This window comes from Anoplopoma fimbria, chromosome 9 (assembly GCF_027596085.1).
Source record: "Anoplopoma fimbria isolate UVic2021 breed Golden Eagle Sablefish chromosome 9, Afim_UVic_2022, whole genome shotgun sequence".
In the NCBI taxonomy this organism is placed as follows: Eukaryota; Metazoa; Chordata; class Actinopteri; order Perciformes; family Anoplopomatidae; genus Anoplopoma; species Anoplopoma fimbria.
Window position 1 is genome coordinate 5,192,224 of NC_072457.1, and position 16,533 is coordinate 5,208,756.

The following is a 16,533-nucleotide window of genomic DNA, read 5'->3' on the forward strand; positions in this document are numbered from 1 at the left end:
ATATATATAGCAAATATATATATATATATATATATTTACTTTAGAGAGAGAGAGAGAGAGAGAGAGAGAGAGAGATAGTTAGTAGTTCATGGTTTCTTGATGCAGTTTGAAGAAGAATTACTAGATTATTTTATATTTCTAATTTCTCTGTGTAATGTCAAATTTTTAAACTTCAGGGTTATAGTATTTTTCCAGAGGAAACAAATCTCAGCCACTGTTATACTTATTATTATTATTATTATTATTATTATTATTATTATTATTATTATTATTATTATTATTATTATTATTATTATTATTATTATTTTTACTTTGAAATATAATCCCTTTTTTTTTCTTTTCTTTTTAATCTTCCGGTGAATTTATTTTGAAACTCGCAAACAGGAAGCCGTGACGTAGTGAAGGAGCGCCGACTTGACCACGTGGGTGATGCTGAGGAGAGAGCATCCTCCGCGGCGGCTCCTCACGCAGGCAGGCCGTGCGTTCAGGTGGATGTGATGTTAGAAAGAGGAGCTGTATCTCTATTACCATCATTATTACTATTAATATTACTAATATTATTAGTACTAGAGGTGAGGTTCTCCCGGTGATCTCTACTTCCGGGTTCGTCCTGAGCTCAGCCATGGTGGATTTGCCCCGCAGTGGTGCAGCGTCGCCCGGCCACAGCAGACACGGACAGGGCTCCGGGAACAACGGGAAGAAAACGTCGAAAAAGAGCCGAACGAGGAGAGGCAAACGAGGCAGGAAGAGGCGGAACAAGAAGAACAACAGGAACAACAAAACCCCCCACCGTATTTCCCCCGGAGGTATCTACGGGTCCTACATCCGGGGGATTAACAGATAGCTCCTGGTGCTGCAGCAAAACCTAGTTAGCTCCATGCAAAAACAATGACACATTTATTCTGCACCACATCAATATGTGAATAAATACATGTGTTTTGCATGGTTTGGAAATAATGTAAATGTTAATATTATTATTATTATTATTATTATTATTATTATTATATTCCTTTATTGATCCCCATGGGGGAAATTCAAGTGTTGCAGCAGCTCAACTAACACAGACAATAAATACACAGACACAGACAATAAATACACATACTATACAACTACTATACAACTACAACTACACAGACAATAAATACACATACTATACAACTACACAGACACAGACAATAGGAGCCCCTATACACATCTGCACAGACACAGACTGCACTCACATATCTGACAATTATACATAAATGTGTCTGTATGGTTGATATGCAAAGTTATGTATATTGAGTAAATGTATTTTCAGACATAATAAAGACCAATCAATAATTCGGCAATTGTTTCAACAACAAGAGGCAGTGTTTGCTTTGCTGTTTTTTAGATTTCAACTTTCATAACAGTGTTAAAGCCTCTGCTGACTGGAATAACTCCAGAATACATTACATTACATTATAAGATATAAGATAAGATAAGAATAAAATAAGATAATCCTTTATTATGTCCCGCAGCGGGGACATTTACAGGATTACAGCAGCAAAGGTTATAGTGCAAACAAGAGACAGAGTAAAAAGAAAAACAAGATTAAAAAAAACAAGTATTATAAATAAGCAGTAAAAACAGTAAAGAATCCACAATAACTGAAATATTATATGTACAGACAGAAAAACTACTATAACTATAATTGCACAGTGTATTGTATTGTATTGAATGATAGAGGAAGCAGTTGTGATGAACAGATATTCAGGGAATTTAACTGTGTGCAAAAAAGACGAGAGCATCATTACGATATAGGTAAAGGTCCAAGTCAAGCTTTATATTTTAATACATTTTAACAAACTTTATATTGCTTGTATAGTTAATGAAATTAGGGCAAGAAGCGGGCGAAAGTGAATTTTACTGCACACACAGGGGGTGTTTGTAGAGAAATCTGTTCCTTTTTTTTAATCACTTACTATAATATAAATGCTATGGTATAATATAATAGTAATAACTGCTATTGTGTTATTACAGTTGTAAATATAGTTCGCCTAAGGGTCCTTAAAGATTTTTTCTAATACAGAGCAGGCCTCACTTTGATTTTCAGGTGTGAAAAAAAAGGGGGTAATTGTTTAACTCAGCAAAAACATACCTCTCAGTCCGCTTTCCAGTTCATCCCAGAGGTGTTGGGTGGGGTTTAAGGTCAGGTCTCTGAAACAGGAAAGACACAAACACAAGCTGTTGGCCCAAAGCTGGAGAAAACACTTTTGTCTAAAATATCATTATGTGCTGCAGCATTTAGATTTCTCTCCATTAGAACAGAGGGGCAAAAACTGGAAAGACGGAATTGGACAAAAAGTACCAAAATAGCATTTGGATATGTTGGCCATACAGTTTATACAATAGTTAGTTCAGTCGTTTTGACATGAATCTGTCGTTAAGTGTCCTAAAGTGTTTTATTTCTCCTCTGTTTGCAGGCTGAAGAAGGAAACATTGAGTACAAGGTAACTACCTCTTCATTTCCTGTTGTGTTTTAGCATAATGCAAGTTCTTCATAGCAAAATATGATCTGCAGAACATGCTGAATGTACTTTTGTATACTGTTCTAATTTCCTTTTTTTTTTCTAAATCTTGAGGTGGGTTTTTATTGGACATGATACTTAGGATTAAAGCAGGCCTGGGCTGTTAAAGCAGGGCATTTCAGTTTCCTCAAAAAAGACCTTCAAAGATATGGAAAACCACTGAATTCTATTTTCAAACGTCTTTATTTCCCCCCCGGACTGCCTTTGGAAGTAACATTTGTTATCAAATGTTTGTGCATGAGATTTGTTTTGTAATAAAAACTGTCTTGAAAATCCCCAGTGCCCCGTTCAAGACTTCTTACCTTGATTCATAGGGGGACCTTAACTTAATTAGTTATTTTTAAAATGGCTCAAATCCATTAATTTATCCATTTTCTTCTGCTTATCCGGGTCCTGATTCACTTTTGATGATACATTATACTATTCGAAATATTCTTATATTGTTATGATTGACTTCAAAATAATAATGTTAGGCCTTTTTAAGCAAAAATGCCAAACATTGATGATTTTCTTTGTCATACATGATGGTAAATTGAATATTTTGGGGTTTTGGACTGTCATATATACAATATATAATATATAAATACAAGTCATCTGAAGACGGTACTATAACAAGCCTTTTTCACTATTTTCTGACATGATAAAGACAAAAACAACAACAAAAACAATAGATTTATGTTGAAAATAATGAGCAGTAATATAAGTAGTTGTTAGTTTCTGAAGCCTTTATTGGTATATACTGCTGGGAATTACTGACAAAATATTAAATATATGTCAATAAATGAATGCACATTGTAAACAATCCCCACTGGTTTTCATTGATATCTTTTGTGCTTTGGCCAATGTGACCATAAAATATTTAATTCTGTGTGGTATTAAAATATATCTTTAAAGGTCTTGACTTTAACTCTGTGAATCCTACATCGCCACCACAAGTGGTCTAATTTGACTTTAAACACAATATTAATATTCTATTAGTTTATTGCACTTATTCTATTCGTATCATATCTCTCTCTCTCTCTCTCTGATGTCGCCGTAGTTGAAGCTGGTTAACCCCACGCAGTATCGCTTCGAGCATCTGGCCACGCAGCTGAAGTGGCGTCTGCAGGAAGGCCGCGGTGAAGCCGTCTACCAGATCGGAGTGGAGGACAACGGCCTGCTGGTCGGACTGACGGAGGCCGACATGAGGGCCTCACTGAAGACCTTAAAGAGGATGGCAGAGAAGTAGGTCACCTGGTTTGAGACGCTCTATCACCACCGTTAGATGAAAACAACACCTTTGAAATATACATTTTTAAAGTATATATAAGTTTTCGGCAAGCTCTTAACATTGGAGATTTTTATATTCTTATCCTAAACTTTTATCTTGTGGGGCTAGTTCATGTTTCGTCTCTTTTAACTGGATGAAATCATCGTTAATCACTCGTTAAAGCCTTCATGAACACCTGTTCCTGCAAAGGTGTGTGTGTTGGTGAGATTTGATCATTAGCATAATCTATGACCCCCTAAAAGTGCCATAAAAGACCGTCTCTCTCTTAGACTCTGCTTCTGGGAAGTTTCATTCACAAAAAATGTTACCAAAGAGTAATATTTATATTCCTGTTAATGATTTGTAATCAGAGCAGAGCTGCACTGTGACAGACATGAATAGGGAATGTTATCACATGAAGATAAATGCCAAAAAGCGAAGTGGACCCTGATTAATAGAGAGTTGGTCATGTGACAGTCACAGATACAGTACCAGTCAAAAGTTTGGACACACCTTCTCATTCAACTACTTTGAAGAATCTAAAATATAAAACATATTCTGGTTTGTTGAGCATTTGTTTGTTTACCACATAATTCCATATGTGTTCCTTCATAGTTTGGATGTCTTCAATATTAATCTACAATGTAGAAAGAAATAAAAATAAAGAAAAACCATTGAATGAGAAGGTGTGTCCAAACTTTTGACTGGTACTGTATGTTAGACAGGAAGTTATTCCAGTTTACAACAGCTGATGTCACACTGTCAGGTGTTACAACAGAGAGACCTGCAGAAGGAATTTAACCTCAGTTACTGTAATGTTCAAGATGCTGTGCAGAAATATGCCCCAAAAAAAATAAATATATATATACATTTTACATAAAATTTGTCTAAGTTGTATATTTCATTTAAGTTGTATCGATAAATAATACAAGACAGAGTCAAACCCTCCCCTGTGATGCATTCAATAATAATAATAATAATGGGAATAATAATTACAGTAATAATACTAATAATACTAATAATAATACATTTATGGTTCCCTCCCCACTTTTTGTAAACAAGCTTAGTAATAGTGTTAGAGTTTCCTTTTTAGTTTAGAGGGTATGAATTTAGAAAAAAACATATTCTCATTATTATCTACCCAAGATCTTCCTCGTTGCTGGTGTTTTGGAAAAAAAGAAAAAATATAAGTTTAATAAAATGTTAAGTAAAGACGTCAAAACGAAATCCCAAAGTATGGTTTACATTTTGATCTGTGGAAATATAATGTCAATTATATTTTAAAAAGGATAAAACAGCAGAAATTTCAGGTTTCAAGTCACTGCAAGTCGATTTTTCATAATGCACTGATCTAAAATTGATGGTCTGCTTTGGACAGAGCTGTTAACTGAATTTGTCTGATCGGGTTTTTCTTCAGAGTCGGTGCCGACATCACTCTCCTCCGAGAGAGGGAGGTGGACTACGACTTGGACAGGAACACACGCAAAATCGCAGAAGTCCTGGTTCGAAAAGTTCCCGATGATCAGCAGGTGAGAGTCTCCAGGTGCTGCTTGGTTTGAATCTCTGGGTGAGTTGAACTAAACGCCAGATGAGAGCGTTCTCTCCTCTCATTGGTTAGATGTGTCTGGGACCAGAGTGAGAAAGTAAACAAAGGAACTCGTCTCTGTCAACGTCAGACATCCCATCATTCTCCAGACAGCTGCTAGCAACAATTTATCATCCGCATCCCAGAATGCAAAGCTATGTACAGACTACGGGAGCCATTTAGCTCAAACGCGCCTTGTAGTTTGAAACCGTAGCAACCGAGACCACTTCCTCTTACGTGTCTTGATTCAACAGGACTAAACAATACAGTTTTAAAAAAAGGCCCTAAGACATAAAACATGACCACGACGCACCTCACCTCAAATGTACGCCGACCACAGGAAGCCGCAGAGTTTAAAGTAGAGACTATGATCCCTCTCCTCCGCCATACTTTTTTTTTTTTGGACTGGGACAGTTCCTGGACCTGCGGGTGGCGGTTCTGGGGAACGTGGACTCGGGGAAGTCGACCCTGCTGGGCGTCCTGACGCAGGGCGAGCTGGACAACGGGCGAGGCCGAGCGAGGCTCAACCTCTTCAGACATCTGCACGAGATCCAGACGGGACGAACCTCCAGCATCAGCTTCGAGATCCTCGGCTTCAACAGCAAAGGAGAGGTGAGCACACGGATGGCAGAGAGAGAGAGAGAGAGAGAGGACAGCCGTATATATATATATATATCTATATATATATATGTCAGCTTTTACATATACTGTATATATATATAGATATATAGAGAGAGAGAGAGAGAGAGAGAGAGAGGGGGATGTCAGCTTTTACACACACACACACACACACACACACACACACATATATATATATATATATATATATATATATATAGTATAGAGTTATATATAGTTAGTAATTCATGGTTTCTTGATGCAGTGTATATGTATATATATATACATACATATATATATACATATATATACATATATATATATACATATATATATATATATACAAACATACATACATACATATATATATATATATATAAAAACACACACACATATATATCCAAATATATAATTACCAGATTTATTTTAATTTTTAATATGTTTTATTTCAAAATATCTCACAACAAACAGTTAAATTATTTAATTTGTACTCAAATAATAAGATTTTTATCAAGTGCTTTAGGTCCCAAACAGGAAGCCTAACAACACTACAAAATATTATAAACACCTGTACAATTAAATACTATTCCGTCCAGTAAATACTTCCTTTGTGAATCCATTTAATATTAAGTATCTGCTGATAATCCAGTCAATAGTCCAACGGTGTCACTACATTTAAATAATTCAGATTTCCAATATTTGGGAGTTTTATAAAAGTCTAATAACAACACACGGTTCTGTTGCAGGTTGTGAACTACAGCGAGTCTCGGACAGCCGAGGAGATCTGCGAGAGCTCCTCCAAGATGATCACCTTCATCGATCTGGCCGGACACCACAAGTACCTGAAGACGACCATCTTCGGCCTCACCAGCTACTGCCCCGACTTCGCCATGCTGGTGGTGAGCGCCAACACGGGCATCGGTGAGCTGCAGCCGCACGACTCAGACAGGAAGCAACGATATCAGAAAAGTCCTATCTGTGTGTGTGATGACGTGAGATGATGGGCAATTTGTAATCTTCTGTCCCGCTATGTCAGTATAAAGTAGACTCTGTGACACGGTTCATTTTTATCTGAAAATGAAGTTGTCACATTTATGCCAAAAAATCCTGTTCAGTATCAATTAATCTAACAATAATTTCTCGATTAATTCAAGTTTTTTCTATGAAAAAAAAACAAAAAACAGATCACATTTTCTCAGAACAGAAGGGGACAATTTATCAGTTATTAAAATAGTTGCAATTCATTTTTCTGTGAATCACCTAATCAGTTATTGGACTTATTGCTTCAGCCCTAATCATTCCTGATTTGATCTGCAGCATCTCCCACAAACGTCTAAAACAGAAGAACATCAGTGTTTATTGATGTTTGACAGTTTTATATTTTTTTCTAGGTATTCTATTTCTTTTTTTTGTTGTTTTTAAACTATTTTTCTACATAATTTCTTCATGAATAATTCAAAACAACACTGTAAAGTCACCACTAGAGGGCAGAAGTGATCAATGTTAATATGACATTAGACTCAGAGAGTCAGAGCTGGTTTATTATAAGAACTCAAGGTTTTGTTTATGTAGCGACATCAGAAAGTTCCGTTGTATTCTGGATTTAAGTTTTCAATATTTTTAAAAATTTTAAAAGCTTTATTCTCATTTTGTTTTTCAAACCAAAATAACATTATGTAGTTAATTCTTATCCTACATACAAACTTCATAGGAAGTAGATAATAATATTAACACTTGAGCAATTAAGGCCACAACTCATATTGACCATTAATCACACTTTATCAGTCCAAAATGTCTTACTTTGTCAAATCAACAGTCCAAAACCCAAAGATACTCAGTTTAATATTAAATGTAACAAAGAAAAGCAGAACATCCTCACATTTGAAAAGTTAAACCTGCCTCATTGTTTGCGTAATAAAAAAAAATGTAACAGAAAAATATCGATTATCAAAATAGTTTTAAATTATTTTCCGTCGATCAAGTACCACCTGATTGTTGCAGCTTTAATCTTTAATATAGGAAAATATTGAATAAAAAAAATCTCTTAGAAGGTTTAAAAAAGTCTCAAATTAAATAAACAAAAGTTTAAATAGTTTTCTTTTGGTTGCTGAAAACAGTTATGTTAGTTGTTAAATGTTTCTGTATATGATGACACACTTATGTTAGCTACAGCAGCTAGTAAAACTTAACAATTAAATTAAGATTTTAGTAAAAACCCATTAAGTTCATGTATTATAAAAGTAGAAATTATAGTTATAAACTGCTAGGAAGTACTGATAAATATGTGGTATCATAATAAATAACTCTAGGTCATGTCATCCATACTGGTTTTCCATTATGCTCTGATACTTTTCCAGTTTGGCAACGAAACAGGTATTAAAATACATTCTAAGTGGTATTAAAAAGGTCTTAAAAGTATTAAGCTAAGTTAAGTGAGGGGAAGAAATATTTAGTTGCATTTATATTTAGATCGATGATTATTTTATATTTAGAGTGAAAAGGAGATTAGAATACAAAAACACTATTTTTTTAAGAAGTAATAAAACTGTAAACAAAACAAAATAGTAGAAAGGCTGTTACTGTGTGATTCTCTCCTGGTTCCTGCCAGATGGTTTCTGGGTAATGAAGTATTTTATTTTGATGTCAGCATGCTCACAGTGTTCCCGCTCTCCTCCGTCCAGCCGGCACGACCGGGAGCACCTGGGCCTGGCCATGGCGCTGAAAGTTCCCATCTTCATCGTGGTCAGTAAAGTGGACCTTTGCTCCCGCGGCACCGTGGAGAGAACCGTCCGTCAGCTGGAGCGACTCCTGAAGCAGCCGGGCTGCAACAAAGTACCGATGGAGGTGTCCAACCCGGACGACGCCGTGACGGCCGCTCAGCAGTTCACCCAGTCTGCATGGTGGGTACAAGTACTACCAATACTACTACTACTACTACTACTAATACTACTACTACTACTACTACTACTACTACTACTACTACTACTACTACTACTACTACTACTACTACTACTACTGCTACTACTACTACTACTACTACTACTGCTACTAATACTACTACTACTACTGCAGTTCACCCAGTCTGCATGGTGGGTACAAGTACTACCAGTACTACTACTGCTACTACTAATACTACTACTACTACTACTACTACTACTACTACTACTACTACTACTACTAATACTGCAGCAGTTCACCCAGTCTGCATGGTGGGTACAAGTACTACTAATACTACTACTAATACTACTACTAATACTACTACTACTACTACTACTACTACTACTACTACTACTACTGCAGCAGTTCACCCAGTCTGCATGGTGGGTACAAGTACTACTACTACTACTACTACTACTACTACTACTACTACTACTACAGTTACTAGTCTGCATGGTACTACTACTACTACTACTACTACTACTACTACTACTACTACTACTACTACTAATACTACTACTACTACTACTGCTACTAATACTACTACTACTACTACTGCTACTAATACTACTACTACTACTACTACTACTGCTACTGCAGCAGTTCACCAGTCTGCATACTACAAGTACTACTACTACTACTACTACTACTACTACTACTACTACTACTACTACTAATACTACTGCAGCAGTTCACTCAGTCTGCATGGTGGGTACAAATACTACTAATACTACTGCTACTGCAGTTCACAAATACAGTACAAATACTACTGATACATATATGCTTTATTTAAAAAGTAACCAGCAAATAATATTGTCAACTAAATATGGTGCAGTAAAAAGTATAATATTCCCCTCTGAGATGTAGTAGAGTTGAGGTATAAAGTAGCATAAAATGAGAATAGTCATTTAAAGATTGTCAAGTATCACAGAATTGTACTTACGTATAGTACTTAGTCTGTGTTTGACTTCTCTGTCCATGATGTGGGTCGAAAGCCTGAGGAGGAATGGAAGTTGTCGTCTGATGTTAAAGGTCTTTAGCTCTACAGAACATGACTCTGACAGAGTTCAGACTTTAGTGCACCACCTGTGATAAACGTAGAAGCAGCTGCACCGCCCTGCTGTCGTAGTCTGGTCAGCCCGCTGGAGGGTGAAGCCCTGCTGCTGCAGCGCTGAGTCAGGTGAACCGGATCAGATGGAAACACAGGTCAGCTGCTGCAGGTGGAGGCAGACGCAGCACACCGGTGTCACACATCAGCTGGTTTCCATGTTAACTGGAGACTCTGACGTTGTGAATGCAGAGACTCAGAAAGAGAGGCTTAAACCACCGTTTGTTTTTATTCTATTGTGTGTGTGTGTGTGTGTGTGTGTGTGTGTGTGTGTGTGTGTGTGTGTGTGTGTGTGTGTGTGTGTGTGTGTGTGTGTGCAGCATCACGCCCATCTTCACCCTGTCCAGTGTGTCTGGAGAGAGTCTGGACCTCCTGAAGGTTTTCTTGAACATCCTCCCTCCACTGAGCAACAGCAAGGAGCAGGAGGAGCTGATGCAGCAGCTCACCGAGTTCCAGGTACACACACACACACACACACATACACACACACACACACAACAGGCACACACGCACACACACACACACACAGTGATCTAGTGGTGTTAGAAGTAAATATACGGAGAAAAATACATGTCAAATACCAAAGCAGGTTTGTAAAAGTGTAACTTTTACAAAACATGAAAAGATATTCAAACATGAAAGATATTGATCGGTGTGTGTGTGTGTGTGTGTGTGTGTGTGTGTGTGTGTGTGTGTGTGTGTGTGTGTGTGTGTGTGTTTGCAGGTGGATGAGATCTACTCTGTTCCTGATGTTGGGACTGTGGTGGGAGGAACTCTGTACAGGTGAGAAAAAAAAAAAGTCTGAAAAGTATTTTATAGTTTTAAATTCTGTTTTTGGCCCAGACAAGTTATGTTGCAGTATTTGGACCGACCGTGTGTGTGTGTGTGTGTGTGTGTGTGTGTGTGTGTGTGTGTGTGTGTGTGTGTGTGTGTGTGTGTGTGTGTGTGTGTGTGTGTGTTTCAGCGGAGTGTGTCGGGAGGGCGGCGGCTGGTGGTCGGTCCGACAGATGAGGGTCGCTTCCTGCGTCTGAAGGTCGGCAGCATCCAGAGGAACCGCTCGGCCTGCAGGGTGCTGAGGGCCGGACAGGCCGCCACGCTGGCTCTGGGCAGCTTCGACCGCTCGCTGCTGCGCAAGGTCAGAGGTCACGTGACTTGTCCTGGTCCTGATTTAGCGCCTGTCAAAGTTATAAAGAATGAATCCGTCGTCTCGTTTTTTGGTTTGAATTTATTTTGTTATGTCACGTTTATGTTATTTATTCTGCAGGTTTTTGGTCATAAACCAAAGTGAAATGTTGACCTGATGATGGCGCTAAACGGAAACACCGAGAATCACCAAAGTTTATGACAGTCCATCCAATAGTTGTTGAGATTTTTCAGTCTGAACCAAAGTGATGAACTAACCGCGCTAGCAGTAATCGTGACGTAAAATTAGCATCACGATGTTTACATGGTAGCGTTTACATTGACTTTCCATACAATTTGCTTTCTAACAAGATCAATGTAACAACATGCTAAATTTAAACTCAAAGCAAAGCTGAGTCATAGATGTCCTTAAAGGGCCACCGTACCGAGAATAAACCGGTTTGATTTAAAGAAGAAGGTGACCTTCAGGACAAACTGGACAGTTGTTTTTTTTATCTCACTGGTTCTAAAGATCGGAGACTTTCTTTGCATTTTTCATCCATCAAACTTTTGTATTTTCTGGTGTAAATAAAAACTTTAGACTTTTAGTTTTGTTGTTGTGACAAGAAAGATACGAAACCTCTTTTCAAAAACTGCTGCGTCACTTTGTTCTGACCAAACAAACGACACTGCAGGTTTCTGAGTGAAGTGAAGCCTCAAAAAAACCAGCTGACGTCAGCGCTCCATGACAGCGATGTGTGTTTTTCAGGGAATGGTGATGGTCAGTCCCAAGATGAACCCGACCATCTGCTGTCAGTTTGAGGCCGCCATCGTCCTGCTCTTCCACGCCAAGACCTTCCGCCGGGGGTCACAGGTCACCGTGCACGTTGGCAACGTCAGGCAGACGGCCACCGCGGAGTGCCTTCACGGGAAGGTCGGTGTGAGGATGGATTTCTCTCTCTCTCCTCTCTCTCCCTGTCTCACTTTCACTGTCTCCCTCTCTCTCCCCTCTCTCTCCTTTCACTCTCTCCCTGTCTCACTTTCACTGTCTCTCTCTCTCTCTCTCTCTCCTCACTCTCTCTGTCTCTGTGTCTCACCCTTCACTGTCTCTCTCTCTCTGTCTCTCTCTCTCCTCTCCCTGTCTCACTTTCTCTGTCTCTCTCTCTCCCCTCTGTCTCACTTTCTCTCTCTCTCTGTCTCTCTCCCTCTCTGTCTCTCTCCCTCTCTCTCTCCTCTCTCTCTCTCTCCTCTCTCTGTCTCACTTTCACTGTCTCTCTCTCTCTCTGTCTCTCTCTCCCTCTCTCTCTCTCTCTCTCCCTCTCCCTGTCTCACTTTCACTGTCTCTCTCTCCTCTCCCTCTCTCTCTCTCCTCTCTCTCTCTCTGTCTCTCTCCCTGTCTCACTTTCACTGTCTCTCTCTCTCTCTCTCCCTCTCTCCCTGTCTCACTTTCTCTGTCTCTCTCTCCCCTCTCTCCCTCTCTCTCACTGTCACTGTCTCTCTCTCTCTCTCTTTCCCCCTCTCCCTGTCTCACTTTCACTGTGTCTCTCTCTCTCTCTCTCTCTTTTTCCCTCTCTCCCTGTCTCACTTTCACTGTCTCTCTCTCTCTCTCTCTCCCTCTCTCCCTGTCTCACTTTCTCTGTCTCTCTCTCTCTCTCTCTCTCTCTCCCTCTCTCTCCCCCTCTCTCTCTCTCACTCTCTCTCTCTCTCTCTGTCTCTTGTCTCCCCCTCTTCTCTCTCTCACTTCTCACTGTGTCTCTCTCTTTCCCCCTCTCCCTGTCTCACTTTCACTGTCTCTCTCTCTCTGTCTCTCTCTCACTTTCCCTCTCTCCCTGTCTAACTTTCTCTCTCTCTCTCCCCTCTGCTGCAGGACGAGCTGCGTACGGGCGAGAGAGCCGTGGTTCGCTTCCGCTTCATCAAACACCCGGAGTACCTGCGACTGGGCGCCAAGCTGCTCTTCAGGGAGGGCGTCACCAAAGGCATCGGCCACGTCACCCGCCTGCTGCCGGCCTCCCAGAACCACGACCAGAACCAGAACCAGGACCAGAACCTGCAGGAGCACTAAGGACCTCCATGTCGACAGATGTCGAGCTCCGTGAGAACTTTCCCCTGGTTAGACGTCATCGATGCATCCGCCTGGCTCTCACGCCACACGCCAGCGTTTTAATCCTCCCGTCCTGGATCTGTGCTTCTGTCCTGCTGAGCTGTCACAGAGTCCCTCATCATCCTCATCATCCTCATCTTCATCATCATTATCTTCCTCCCAGCAGACGTTCATGTCTTGAGTTAAAGCCGGCTGACCTCAGTGGACCTTAAGCCGGACGATTAATCTGATGTTGTGCCTCAGTTTGAGTTAAGAGGCTCCTTTTTTTCTCCGTCAACTGTCATGAGAAGACGGCGGGATTATTTTTTTTTTCGGGTGTGGATTTGAGGATGAATGTTTTTAAAAGAGATGTAACACTGGATCTCTGCTGCACAGGAAGGACTGAACTCTACGTTCAACCTGCAAAACACACAACCCAACATCTCCACACGCTCAGACCAAATGTGAAATCTGAAGAGGGGGATTATTTCCAGAAGTAGATTGGATTTTCTTTTCGGCAGAGTGAGGTGTCTTCTCATCAAACATCTCGCATGTTTTTCAGCCCATAAACTTCAAAACGTAAATGTATTATATCTGCGTTTTCCTCGGAGCTCGGTGGGCGTCAGGGGTCAGTTTGTTTGGACAAACACGACAAATGTGCTCTTCAAGCAGCATCAAGTTAATGTAGCAGTAGATAACACAGTTAATGTGTACAGCGATTAATCTGTTTAATACTATTTAGCTTAATTAATTAATCATTTGGTCTTCTGAATATCAGAAAATAGTGAAAAATGCCAAAGCTGACGTCTTCAAACCCCAAAATATTCACCTTACAATCGTCTAAAACAGAGCAAAGCAGCACATTGAAACATTGGACAATTTATAACAATAGACTGGATTGTAGTTTTTGAATGATAATTGATATAGGATTAGATTATCATAGTTTTTGTCAAGTGACAAATTTTGAAAGCATATTCGCTGACAGTTTTGTTTATATTTTGGATGAAAACATGCGGCTTTTGAGTCAGATTTTAGCCGACGTCCCTTAAACGTATTTTACCAGATAAAAGAACATTTGTGCGCTTAAATAAACTTAAGGGCATGCATTTAAAAATGTGTAGATTAGTTTGTGGAATCAAAATAAAGTCCCATATTTTTGTCATTTTCACTTGAATGTAAGTTGACAAATTTAAATCTGTCTTCACAGCGCTAGAAGCTGAAATCTGAGCCCAAAATGGAGGACGTCACACCCTCCAGTTTAAGATAAAGCTGCTGTGTTTGAGTATAAACCTCTCCGAAAAAACAAAAAGTTATACAAATAATACAAATACATCTCTTCAGTAAACTGTGAACTTTTTGTCTGGATAGCGAACATGCTAGCTGACTTGCTAACCGCCAGTTGGGGATTGCTCTCCTTTGGCTAGCTCACTAATTAGCCCGTTAGCTCTTCAGCTAGGTCAGCTCATGAACTAGCCTGTGGGCATTTCTGTGTGTAATTTAATCATTTAAAACGTACAGAGGACGAACAAAATGACTCCTGACATCCACACGGCTCCAAACATTCCTCAGACTGATGTGATTTGACAGGATTTAAATCCGGCAATCTGAAAAAACCTGCTCATTCTGTTATGCTCCGTTCTTTTTGCACTTTATTCACTTTCTATCATTATGACGAATCCCTTCTGTCCAGTCAACGTGGCTCTGGAGCGCCAACAGACTCCCCACAATAGAAACATGTTGACTTTTCCCTGTTTTTTTTTCCCCCTTTCTCCCAATTCAGCCTGATATATTAATAAACAGCCTACAATAAATAATAAACCACAGTTTTAGAGGTTGACGCATTGATGCAAATACTGGATGAATCTGAAGCTGAACATTGTTCCTTTACAGCCTTACGTTGCCGTCCGTTCAGCTCTTAAGCTCGAGCTGCTTCTTGAAGTGATGAAGCCTCTACATTCAATATCTGCATTTACAAATGACGGACACTGAAATATCTGCGTTTGTTTCCGATTATCCGTTCATGTTTAGAAAGGTTCGATGTTCCAGGCAGCTTGTTGCAGCTAAACATAACCTGCATGCTCTTTGACCGGCAGATAAAACAACAAAAAAAACCCAACTCTTAATATTCTCATTTAAAGTATGAAGTTATATATCAAGTGTTTATTATTTGATTTTTCTCTGAGGTTCTGTGCAATTGTAAACCTTAAATATCGAATGTACTTTCCATGGATTCCTGTGTAGCGTTTGAAACTGCTTACTGTTCAAATGGAGTTCTCTGCACTTTGTGTTCTGGTTCTGCATGCGTGTCGATGTCAGAGAGCAGCGTGTCGATCTGCGTCGGCCGGTTCTGCAGAGCGACGAGGACGAGGAACGCTGAGGTGAAAGGTCAAGGTGTGAGACGACTGACACAAACAGCTGAACGTTTAAACATTAAAGAGTGGATTTCCCCGACTGTCCCTCCAACTGAAAAAAATAAACTGTGTAACAACATGACTGAATTGTTATTGACTGTTATTTATAAATATAAAAATGGAACATTGAGGACAGAAGGTGTGAATTGATTTTTTTTATTTTTTTTTATTTTGAAAAATCGTCCTGTTCTCCGTCTTCGCCAGAGACAGACATGAAGAAATCAGTTTTCACATCAGGGTGTCCAGAACAGAGAGAGGTCCAGGATGTAGTTAGCGTAGCTTAGCTTAGCACAAAGACAGGATGCAGGTGGAAACTGTTAGCCTGGCTAAATCAAAAATGAATAAATAATAAAAGAACCAAGGGCATCCTTGATTTGAGCTGATCAAGCATTATTTTGGAAAAAGTAATAATCTACCGGTCCGGTATTTTAGAAAAAAACGCTGAGTTTACACATTTTCAGGAGTTTGTAATTTAAGTACACAAAAAAAAACGGATGAATTATTTAAAATTGTAATTTTCACTATATCATATCTGTTGATATAGATTTTTTATTTTTTTTCAGGATTAACAAACAAAGAAAAACTGCTTCTGATTTGACTTTTTCTTTTAAAAACTGACACAAACTGTGTTGTAGCAGAACTCTTGTAAATAAACTTTTATAACAACAATTAAAAAAAATAATTCATTCTCTTAAACAAGTTCTTCTCCTGAACACGTAGTGCTGTTTGTGTTCTGGGAACATTAATGACATAAATAACTAACTAACCTTAACAAACGGCAGCATGTTTACATGAGTCCAGCCCATCTGAGGCTCTGAGCTGGATTTGATCAAATCTGCAGAAGTGCACAACAAAAACTGGCTACAATTTATTA

General features: G+C 39.2%; 1 protein-coding gene across 1 annotated transcript; it reads left to right on the forward strand.

Annotated features, from left to right (window-relative positions):
* Positions 1–468: 468 nt before the first annotated feature.
* Positions 469–15,741, forward strand: LOC129095596 (GTP-binding protein 2-like). Its single transcript, XM_054604101.1, is given in 14 exon segments — positions 469–780; positions 782–806; positions 2,445–2,471; positions 3,589–3,773; positions 5,216–5,327; positions 5,798–5,995; positions 6,748–6,922; positions 8,649–8,901; positions 10,367–10,502; positions 10,771–10,829; positions 11,011–11,027; positions 11,030–11,181; positions 11,938–12,102; positions 13,036–15,741. Coding segments are annotated over 14 exon segments (1,857 nt in total). The 5' UTR covers positions 469–622; the 3' UTR covers positions 13,231–15,741.
* The last annotated feature ends 792 nt before the right edge of the window (positions 15,742–16,533 follow it).